We start from the raw sequence: 12,157 nt of genomic DNA on the forward strand, positions 1-12,157 counted from the left end.
ACCAGAAGAATCTCGGACTAGAGGACATAATCTTAAAGTAGGGTTTCTCCCAGTTAGGACAAAGATGAGAAATGCATTCTGTCAAGGGGTAGGGAATCTGTGGAATTCTTTACCTTTGGCTACTGAGGCTGGGTCATTAAGTATATTCAAAGCTTAGACAGTCAGTTCTTTAATCAGTAGAGGAAATCAAGGACTATAAGGAAAAGGCAGGAAAGTGGAATTGAGAGTGTTTGGATCAGGTATTGAATGGCAAAGCAGATTCCATCAGCTAAATGGCCCAATTCTGCTCCTCTATCTTTTGGCTTTACTGTTACTCTACCCAGTTTGTAGTTCGAATGTGCAGTCACAGGGAGCAACTGAAAAGACAACCAAATAACTGAGAGAAAAATAGGGGCTAACTTCGTAAAGTGAAATGAAGGGCAGTTAGTACGCAGGAATGTAAACATACTGGGTTTTGACTTGTAGCACTGCCTGAGTCAAAGGGTCTGAGTCCAAGTTCATGTCTGAACAGGCTGATGACAAGTAGGAACACTCTCGGGGCAGGGCTTTGCGGTGGGCGTGGCTTGCTGTGGCGGGCGTGGCTTGTTGTGATGGGCGCGGCTTGCTGTGGCGGGCGTGGCTTGTTGTGATGGACGCAGCTTACTGTGGCGGGCGTGGCTTGTTGTGATGGGCGCGGCTTGTATTGGGCGTGGCTTGCTGTGGCGGGCGTGGCTTGTGATGGGCGCGGCTTGCTGTGGCGGGCGTGGCTTGTTGTGATGGACGCGGCTTGCTGTCGTGGGCGCGGCTTGTAGTGGGCGTGGCTTGCTGTGGCGGGCGTGGCTTGTTGTGATGGGCGTGGCTTGTTGTGATGGGCGCGGCTTGCTGTGGCGGGCGCGGCATATGGTGATGGGTGGGGTTGGTAGCGCTTGTGCTGAAGATATACGCATGCGCATAAATCGTAATCGATGCGCGAGCGCTGATGACTGCCTGTAGTCGTTGGTGCTTGAAACTTGTATCATGGAATAGGATGTTTCTGTTTGAAGAGTGAAGAATGAAAACATGATGGTAGAGTATTAGAAGACGGAATTGGTGTTAATTAATTAGTTGCTTTATTCGCGAGAGTTTCGCAAATAGTGGTCTGTGTACGCATGCGTGGGCCGAGGTCCCCTGACAAGGGAAATGCAACAGTTTGATTTTTAAACTGGAAGCAGTTTCAGCCACCTACAGAGAGTGGGGTCACCGCTTCAGTCACCTACAGAGACTGGGGGTCACCGCTTCAGCCACCTACAGAGACTGGGGGTCACCGCTTCAGCCACCTACAGAGACTGGGGTCACCGCTTCAGCCACCTACGGAGAGTGGGGTCACCGCTTCAGTCACCTACAGAGACTGGGGGTCACCGCTTCAGCCACCTACAGAGAGTGGGGTCACCGCTTCAGCCACCTACGGAGAGTGGGGGTCACCGCTTCAGTCACCTACAGAGAGTGGGGGTCACCGCTTCAGTCACCTACAGAGAGTGGGGTCACCGCTTCAGTCACCTACAGAGAGTGGGGTCACCGCTTCAGTCACCTACAGAGACTGGGGGTCACCGCTTCAGTCACCTACAGAGACTGGGGGTCATTGCTTCAGTCACCTACAGAGAGTGGGGTCACCGCTTCAGCCACCTACAGAGAGTGGGGTCACCGCTTCAGTCACCTACAGAGACTGAGGGTCATTGCTTCAGCCACCTACAGAGAGTGGGGTCACCGCTTCAGCCACCTGCAGAGACTGGGGGTCACTGCTTCAGCCACCTACAGAGAGTGGGGGCCACCTACAGAGACTGAGGGTCACCGCTTCAGCCACCTATAGAGACTGGGGGTCACTGCGTCAGTCACCTACAGAGACTGGGGTCATCGCTTCAGCCACCTACAGAGACTGGGGGTCACTGCGTCAGTCACCTACAGAGACTGGGGGTCACTGCGTCAGTCACCTACAGAGACTGGGGTCATCGCTTCAGCCACCTACAGAGACTGGGGGACACCGCTTCAATTGTTTATAGAGGCTGGGCAGGTGAGAGCAAGCTGGACATAGCTTCTACAAGATACCAATAAACCTTGGGGTTCATGGATCTTGAGTATCTTTTCTTTATGGTCAACTTTACCTTTATTTGTTTACTCATTCTCAGACATGATAAAAGTATGTCCAGTTAACCCATAAAAGTCAATACTAAGTGGTGTTCAAAGGGAAGTAACTTGCATTAATTAGAAATAGTTAAATGTATTGTTTTCAAAACAGTTAAGTATCTCTAATTCAATTAGAGATTCAGATCTCCTATAAAACATGGGCTGTAGTCTAATTGAATTCATGTGGCCTTTTAAATTTGTACTCTGCATCTGTTCGCAAATGCATGATAGGAGCAAATTACTGCAGATGCTGGAATCTGTGCTGAAAACAACAAATGCTGGAGATCACAGAAGGTCAGACAGCATCCATGGAGGGAGAGCAAGCAAATGTTTTGAGTCTAGATGACTTCTTCTTCAAAGCTGAAGTGAAGTGAAGTGTGGAAGGGGCAGCATTTATGCTATAGTTGGTGGGGTGTAGTGTGCTGGTGGAGAAAAGATGTTGATGGTTCAGATTAAGTGATTGGAATGGGAGAATGGCAGAGCAATGGTGTCTAACTGCCAGACTTGAAAAAGAAGACAGGCCTTATGGGTGGGGGTAGGGGTAGGGGTAGAGAGGATATGGTGACAGATACAAAGTAAGGCTAAAAGGAAGGGAAGAAATGGGAGTTGAACTCTATATGTTTAAGTCCAGAAGGCTGTAAAGTGCCTAGACTGAAGATGAGATGTTCCTCCAATTTGTGTGTGATTCACTGGAGCACTGCAGCATGCTGAAGAGAAGCAAGTGGGCATGCTAGCAGGACTCTGTGTTGAAATGACCAGCTACGGGAAGGCCAGGATCATGCTTGTGCACAGATTGAATGGTGTTCTCCAGTTACCCAGTCTGCGTTTGGTTTCTCAAATGTAGATTAGGCCAAATTGGGTGCAACAAGTACAATACACAAGATTGGAGGAGGTACAGGTAGAATGCTGATTCACCCAGAAAGACTGTTTAGGCTCTCGGATGGTGAGCAGGGATGATGTGAAAGGGCAGGTGTTGCACCTTTTGCAGTTACGTTGGAAAGTGCTGTGGGAAATGCAGTTTGTGTTTTTAGTCGTAGAATGGACTAGGGTGTCCAGAGAAAGCAATCCCTGTGAAATGTCTTTATATTTAGTCACATGCTAATTAGTTTTTCAGTGAAAGATTGACATTAGTTCCTGTGAAAAGTAAATTTTAATCATCACTGCCTTGTTTTCCAGTTTACCCACATTGAATTAAAATGATGCAAAAGTACTTCACTGAAGGGCAGGTATACACAGTTCCAATCATCCAACCAGACTTGCGACGTGAAGAAGCCATTCACCAGATCAGTGATGCCCTTCTATATCTCCAGAAAATCTCCAATGATGTTTTCACTAGGTATGGAGCATAAGGGACATGAATTTTGAGAAATTTATCTAAATATTAGATTTTGTGTTTGTGAGCAGCAGTGTTTAATTCTGTAATTGTCTGAGTACTGTCATTCTCAAGAATTAACAAAAGTTTACAAGTTCAAAATGAAGCACAGAATACTTGAAAAAGGAAGTCCATATTAATCTATTTAATAACTAGCACATGTAAGCCCTCCTTCATTCAAAATAATGTCTTGAAGCATGTGATAGGAAATGAATTGCAAAAACTAAAAGTGGAAGTGATCAAAGTGAAGGGTTTAAGGAGGTTTTTAAAGACCAAGGAGGAGTAAGGCAGGTTTATTTATAGGAGTTCCAGAGAATGAAGGAGAGTAGATTGTGCTGTCTTTGCAGAGGTAAATCTAATGTGTGAAATGGATGGGCAAAGTAAGCGATGAAGCTTAATCCTTGAGAAACAAGGATAAGAGAACTGGAGTCATGCTTTTTATCCTCCTTTGGCTTGTTGCACGTATTATGTTGCAAACTTCTCTAGAAGGCTGGAATTATAATAAATGCGAATAAATCCATTAAATGAAAAAGTGGATGTGCTGTGTAATTGTTTGCCTTGATGCTGAAAAGGTTGGGAGCCACTGCAGTGGACTGATCCTGTGTGGTACAACTGTCTTAGAGGTCGAATGGGTTGGACCTGTACTCATTGGAGTTTAAATAAATGAGGGGTGACCATATTGAAGCATACAAAATTCTTAGGGCACTTACAGGTTAGATGCAGAAAGGTGTATTTCCTGTTGTGAGAGATTCTATGATTAGAGGGCATAATGGATATTAATGGAAATGTAGTCAAAAGTTTCAGTCGTATCAGTGGACCAGTATAGGATTGGTTCCTATGGCTCTCCAGTACTGGCTTGGACAAATGTTGCCCAATGACCTACCTATATAACATGCAACTCGGATGTAACAATGATGCCATTGATTATCTAAATTAGATACTCTTACATGCTTCTAACATCACTGTATCAAGCCTATTCCTATTCAGAACATAATTTTTACTTTGTTTTGCTAAAATGATCAGCTTACCATCAGCGTCACTGGCCCAGATTGCTGGAGACCAGATTTACAATCCAATGTGTGACAGTGACCTGTGGAAGTCCCCAGGTCTCTGCAAATGGCTTTGACTGTGTTAGTCTCCTTCAGACCATTACTGGGTTTTTAACCTGAATACATAGGCAGATCAAACTGTAGTCTGACCTCTGGATAACTATAGGGTACACTATTAATGCCCAACGGTTTGTCTACACCCCTAACCTGACTGAACCCAATTCACCCTCCACCAAAGCCAGATTGGATGATATCCCACCATCTGACTATTCCCAAACTGATACAACTGCCCCTCTTGACCACAATGACCCCTCCAGCACTTTAGTCCCATCACCTTCGACATAGAACATAGAAAAATTCAGCGCAGTACAGGCCCTTTGGCCCTCGATGTTGCGCCGATCCAAGCCCACCTAACCTACACTAACCCACTGTCCTCCATATTCCTATCCAATGCCCGTTTAAATGCCCATAAAGAGGGAGAGTCCACCACTGCTACTGGCAGGGCATTCCATGAACTCACGACTCGCTGAGTAAAGAATCTACATCTGTCCTATACCTACCACCCCTTAATTTAAAGCTATGCTCCCTCATAATAGCTGGCTCCATACGTGGAAAAAGGTTCTCCTGGTCAACCCTATCTAAACCCCTAATCATCTTGTACACCTCTATGAAGTCACCCCTAACCTTCTTTTCTCCAATGAAAACAGCCCCAAGTGCCTCAGCCTTTCCTCATACGATCTTCCTACCATACCAGGCAACATCCTGGTAAACCTCCTCTGCACCTGTTCCAGTGCCTCCACATCCTTCCTATAGGATGGTGACCAAAACTGCGCACGATACTCCAGATGCAGCCGCACCAGAGTCTTATACAACTGCAACATGACCTCATGACTAACCCCAAACCAATTATCCACACTACTCATTCATGCACCCCCTTTTTCACACTAGAACTTGAAGTTGACCTTGTGGCAGCTTGTACTATGGACAGGGGACTGCCCTAGTGGTACAGTGAAGCTCTCATATTTACTTTGCATCTCTGGAGAGACTGGGCTCAAAAACCCAAGCCAGAGATGCAGAGCTCCGCCAGAGTGGGGATAGATTTGAGTGAAGTGGCAATCTGATGATTGCTATTCTGGAATGATCTAGGCTAATGTGTTTGGTCCATGTTTTATTCTCTCATCTTGATAATATCACTTTATAGCTTCCATTTGGCCTTCTAGACAATACTATTTAGTCTTGCCCGAATTGTCCATTCCAACTCTGCTCCATCAAACCATGTTTGGAGCCACTTTCAAAGACTCTTAACCCTTACTCTGTTTTGCTCTTCTAACCAATAATGAATCTGTTTTCTACCCTCCCTTTTAATTGCATACACCCTAACTGAGTGGTGGCAAAAAGTAAAGAAGTGGAGACTGGTTAGCTCAGTTGGCTGGGGTGCCATGCAGGGTTCAATTCCCACACTGGCTGAGGTTAATATGATGGACTCTCTTTCTTAATTGCTTCCCCTCACCTGAGGCCTGGTGACCCTCCAGTAAAACCGCCACTGGTTATCTGTCTAATGAGATAGCAGCCTTGTGGTCTGGTAAGACAATGGTGACTTTACCTTTCACCTTCTTGGCAAAAGTATTTTTATATTAATGCTTCATCATTTAAACAAATTTTAACTGCGTAATATCTTGTTACAGGGTTTCCCAAAACGTAGCGAGCAATCAAACTCGCTTGCAGTCCATCAATGACCGGATCAACTTGGCACAGGCTAAAATCAAGAAAATCAAAGGCAGCAAGAAAGCTACTAAAGTAAGAGTTAACTTTCCAGGACTGTATTGGTGTGTGCGGTTTTGGACTGTTTCTGCATAGTGTGTGAATTTGAAACAGAGTTCCTTCCACGTGACACTGGCCCTGTTTTTTCCATGATTTGAAGTTAGGTGATCTGACTTTCAGTACCAAATAGTTGTACTTCAATTTCAGTTGACTCAGGTCTTTTTCCTTGCTTTCAGCCAAAAAGCTATTTAACCTTTTGGTGATTGAGGAGGAGAATGGCAATTTTAGAATTTAGTGAGAGTTCGTCTTTGCTGTAAATGTGATAGCACTTGCTTCCTTTTGCCTGTAATGTTCAAAGTAGGTTCTGAACCTTGATAGTAGAGCAACTGCTAAAACATGAGTCTCTGCCTCTTGTAAAATTTGTGAGTGAACAGTCTGCACCAAACAAAAGGAAAAAAGCTCAATCACACAATGTCAGCATTTGTTATGGAATGGTACAGCTTACATAGAACATATAACATTACAGCGCAGTACAGGCCTGTCAGCCCTCTATGTTGCGCCGACCTGTGAAAATAATCTGTTGCCCATTTAACCTACGCCCTTCCATTATTATCCATATGTATGTCCAATGCCCATTTAAATGCCCTTAACCTCGGTGAGTCTACTACTATTGTAAGCAGTGGAGAAACTACCCTTAATATCTGACCTAAATCTATCACCCCTCAACTTAGCCATGTGCCCTTGTATTAGCCTTCGGCATCCGAGGGAAAAAAGGCTCTCACTGTCCACCCTATCTAACCTTCTGATTATCATATACATCTTGATTAAGTCACCTCTTAACCACCTTCTCTCCAACAAAATCAGCTTCGGTTCCCTCAGCCTTTCCTCATAACACCTTCCCTTCATACCAGGCAATGTCCTAGTAAATCTCCCCGAACCCTTTCCAAAGCTTCCACGTTCCTATAATGCGGTGGCCAGAACTGCACGCAGTACTCCAGATGTGGCCTTACCAGTGTCTTGTATAGCTGAAGCATGACCTAATGGCTCTGAAACTTGATCTCCCTACCAAAAAAAAAGCCAGCACACCATTTGCCTTCTTAACAACCCTATCAACCTGGGTGGCAACTTTCAGGGATTTATGCACCAGCTCACGAAGATCTCTCTGTTCATCTACACTGCCAAGAATTTTACTATTAGCCTAGTACCCTGCATTCTTGCTATTTCTTCCAAAGTGAACTACCTCACACCTTTCTGCATTAAACGCCATTTGCCACTTCTCAGCCCAGCTCTGCATCATATCTATGTCCCTCTGTAACCCACAACATCCTTTGGCACTATCCACAACACTGCCTACCTTAGTGTCATCTGCAAATTTACTAATCCATCCTTTGACGCTCATATCCAGATCATTTTATAAAAATGACAAACAACAATGGTCTCAAAACAGATCCATGCAACACACCACTGGTAACTGAGTTCTAGGATGAATGTTTCCCTTCACCCACCACCCTCTGTCTTCTTTCAGCTAGCCAATTTCTGATTCCAAACTAAATCACCTTCAATCCTGAAACTCCGTATTTTGTACAATAGCCTATCATGTGGAACCTTATCAAACGCCTTACTGAAGTCCATGTACACCACATCAACCTCTTTACCTTCATCCACCTGTTTTGGCACCTTCTCAACGAACTCAATAAGGTTAGTGAGGCACCACCTACCCTTCACAAAACCGTGTTGACTATCCTTAATCAAATTATTCCTGTCTGGATGATTAGAAATCCTATCACTTGTAATCTTTTCCAAGATTTGGAGACGCTGGTGTTGGACTGGGATGATCAAAGTTAAAAATCGCTCAACACCAGGTTATAGTCCAATAGGTTTAATTGAAAGCACTAGCTTTTGGAGTACTGCTCCTTCATCAGGTGTTTGTGGAGTATAAGATTGTAAGATACTCTTAAATTGTGTCCTACGATTTTATACTCCACAACCACCTGATGAAGGAGTAGCACTCTGAAAGCTAGTGCTTCCAATTAAACCTGTTGGATTATAAGCTGGTGTTGTATGTTTTTACTTTTAACCTTTTCCAACACTTTACCCACAACCGAAGTAAGGCTCACTGGCTTATAATTACTAGAGTTGTCCCGTCTCCCCTTCTTAAATGAGGGAATGACATTTGCTACCCTCCAGTCTTCTGGCACTACTGTCGACAGTGATGACATAAAAATTGAAGCCAAAGGCTCTGCAATCTCCTCCCTGGCTTGCCAGATAATCCGAGGATAAATCCCATCCAGCCCCGGGGTCTTATCTATTTTCACATCTTCCAAAATTGCTAAAACCTCCTCTTTGTCAACCTCAATCCCATCTAATCTTGTAGCCTGTGTCTCCCTATTCTCACTAACATTGCCCTTTTCCAATGTGATTACTGACCAAAAGTATTGATTAGGCACTACCTCTACGTCCTCAGATTCCACACATAACTTTCCACTACTATCTTTGATTGATCTTAATCTTACACTAGTCATTCTTTTATTCCTGATATACTATAGAAGGCCTTGGGGTATTCCTTGAACCTATCTGCCAACAACTTCTCATGTCCCCTCCTGGCTCTTGCCCTCTCTTTAGACCTTTTCTGGCTAACTTGTAACTCTCCAGCCTCCTATCTGAGCCTTTATGCCTCATTCTCACATAAGCCTCCTTCCTCCTCTTGATAAGAGCTTCAACCTCTTTAGTAAACCATGGTTCCCTCTCGACAACTACTTCCCTGCCTGATGGGTATCTACTTATCAAGGACCCACAGTATCTGTTGTTTGAATGAGCTCCACATTTCAAGTCTGTCCATCCCCTGCAATTTCCTTCCCCATCCTATGCATCTTAAATCTTGCCTAATCACATTATAATTGCCTTTCCCCCAGCTGTACCTTTTTCCCTGCAGTATATACCTATCCCTGCCCATTGCTATTGTAAATGTAACTGAATTATGGTCACTATCGCCAAAGTGCTTATCTACCTCCAAATCTAACATCTGGCCTGGTTCATTCCCTAGTACCAAATCCAATATGGCATCGCCCCTTATTACAGATTAATGTTAAATTTTTGTTTGCAGGGGCCTTAACAATCTTTCTTATTTAGAGTCATCGAGTCACAGATATACAGCACAGAAACAGAACCTTCGGTGCAACCCTCCAAACCCTTTCTATTGATCTACCCATCCAGTTAAATATGTTGCCTTATGACAATCTTGTGAAGCACATTACATTCACATAGATCCATATCGAGTCATAGAGATGTACACCACAGAAACACTCTTTGGTCCAACTTGTCCATGCCAACCAGATCTTCCATATTAATCTAGTCCCATTTGCCAGCTTTTGGTCCACATCCCTCTAAACCTTTCCTATTCATATACCCAGCCAGATGCCTTTTAAATGTTATAATTGTACCAGCCTCTATCACTTCCTCTGGCAGCTCATTCCACACATGCACCACCCTCTCCGTGAAAAAGTTGTCCTTTTATAAATCTTGACCTTCTTACATTAAACCTATGCCTTCTAGTTTTGGATTCCCCTACCTTGGGCAAAAGACCTTGGTTATTCTCACCCTATCCATGCCCCTCATGATTTTATAAAACTCTATCTGGTCACCTCTCAGCCTTGAACGCTCAAGGGAGAACAGCCCCAATCTTCTACTCCTCTCTGTATAGCTCAAAACCTCTAACTCCAGCAATATTCTTAAATCTTTTCTGAACCCTTTCAAGTTTCACAACATCCATCCTATAACAGGGAGACCAGAATTGAATGCAGCATTCCAAAAGTAGCCTAACCAGTGTCCTGTACATGACGTCTCAACTTCTATACTTAATGCACTGATCAATGAAAGCAAGCATACCAAACGCCGCCTTCGCGGCATAATAAACATAAGTCGTTGTTGCTGTATCTTTGACTGAGCCATCCACTTTAGCATAAATACTGTCATTCTTAAACTTCTATTTTATTTAAAATACTTTTCTACATTTTAAAAGGTTATGCTGTATCCGGCGTCTCCCACATTTCTGGATGGTTTCCACTAGAACTTGACCTTGCATATGTCAATATTGAGTCTGATTGAGGAAGACTGAACCAGCTGGGGCTCCTTTCTCGAGAAAAGGGAGGACTTTGGGGGTGACTTGACATCACTTTAAAACTCTGAAAGGGCTTGACGGAATAGATAGATCATTGGGAGATCTCAAGGAGCCAGGAAATGCCCTCGCGACAGTCCAAGGACACTACTAGCAACAAGGATAGGTAGTTAGCTTGCAGAGACTGTGGGAATGCAGATGGATCTGCCTGAGATTGCCCATAACCACTAAACTCCACCCACGAGTCATCAGCACAGTGCATAGACCATTTAGCCCATCACATTGACTCTAGAGAGTGCTAGTATTAATCATAGTGGTACAGCACAGAACAGACCCTTTGGTCCAATCAGTCCCTGCCAACCATAATCCCAAACTAATCAGTTCTATTTCCCTCATTTCCATGCCCCTGCTTCAATAAGGAGAAAGTGAGGACTGCAGATGCTGGAGATCAGAGCTGAAAATGTGTTGCTGGAAAAGCGCAGCAGGTCAGGCAGCATCCAAGGAGCAGGAGAATCGACGTTTCAGGCATGAGCCCTTCTTCAGTAATGAGGAAAGTGTCCAGCAGGCTAAGATAAAAGGTAGGAAGGAGGGACTTGGGGGAGGGGCATTGGAAATGCGATAATAGGTGGAAGGAGGTCAAGATGAGGGTGATGGGCCGGAGTGGGGCTGGGGGCGGAGAGGTCAGGAAGAAGATTGCAGGTTAGGAAGGCGGTGCTGAGTTTGAGGGATTTGATTGCGACAAGGTGGGGGGAGGGGAAATGAGGAAACCGGAGAAATCTGAGTTCATCCCTTGTGGTTGGAGTGTTCCTAGGCGGAAGATGAGGCGCTCTTCCTCCAACCGTCGTGTTGCTATGGTCTGGCGATGGAGGAGTCGCAAAGGGAGGCGCGGTAGTAGTTTGGCGCATCGACCTTTACACCACTGAGGCTAAACGCCAGCTCGCGGACACCACCTCCTACTGCCCCCTTGACCATGACCCCACCTCCCACCACCAAACCATCATCTCCCAGACCATCCATAACCTCATCACCTCAGGGAATCTCCCATCCACCATCTCCAACCTCATAGTCCCACAACCCCGCACTGCCCGTTTCTACCTCCTGCCCAAAATCCACAAACCTGACTGCCCCGGCCGACCCATTGTCTCAGCCTGCTCCTGCCCCACCAAACTCATCTCTGCATACCTCAACACGGTCCTGTCCCCCTTAGTCCAAGAACTCCCTACCTACGTTCGGGGCACCACCCACACACCCTCCACCTCCTCCATGATTTTCACTTCCCTAGTCCCCAACGCCTTATCTTCACCATGGACATCCAGTCCCTGTACACCTCCATCCCCCATCACAAAGGACTCAAAGCCCTCCGCTTCTTCCTTTCCGGCCATACCAACCAGTACCCTTCCACTGACACCCTCCATCGACTGACTGAACTGGTCCTTACCCTGAACAACTTCTCTTTCCAATCCTCCCACTTCCTCCAAACCAAAGGAGTAGCCATGGGCCCCAGCTATGCCTGACTGTTCGTAGGATATGTGAAACAGTCCATTTTCCGCAGCTACACTGGCACCAGCCCCCACCTTTTCCTCCGCTACATTGATGACTGTATCGTCACTGCTTCGTGCTCGCACGAGGAGGTTGAGCAGTTCATCCACTTTACCAACACCTTCCACCCTGACCTCAAATTTACCTGGACCGTCTCAGACTCCTCCCTCCCCTTCCTAGACC

General features: G+C 45.3%; 1 protein-coding gene across 3 annotated transcripts in view; it reads left to right on the forward strand.

The window, feature by feature from the left end:
* Positions 1 to 920: 920 nt before the first annotated feature.
* The window catches only part of wash1 (WAS protein family homolog 1), a 30,908-nt gene continuing 19,671 nt past the window's right edge, over positions 921 to 12,157 (forward strand). For 2 of the 3 annotated variants that reach the window (XM_072552169.1, XM_072552170.1), the window contains exons 1-3: positions 921 to 2,026; positions 3,316 to 3,475; positions 6,246 to 6,357. In XM_072552169.1, coding sequence (XP_072408270.1) covers positions 3,336 to 3,475; positions 6,246 to 6,357 — 252 coding nt within the window. In that variant the 5' untranslated portion in view covers positions 921 to 2,026; positions 3,316 to 3,335. The remainder of the gene's footprint in view (positions 2,027 to 3,315; positions 3,476 to 6,245; positions 6,358 to 12,157) is intronic. The other variant, XM_072552171.1, reaches the window with a different exon arrangement.

Source organism: Chiloscyllium punctatum, chromosome 32 (genome assembly GCF_047496795.1).
Source record: "Chiloscyllium punctatum isolate Juve2018m chromosome 32, sChiPun1.3, whole genome shotgun sequence".
In the NCBI taxonomy this organism is placed as follows: domain Eukaryota; kingdom Metazoa; phylum Chordata; class Chondrichthyes; order Orectolobiformes; family Hemiscylliidae; genus Chiloscyllium; species Chiloscyllium punctatum.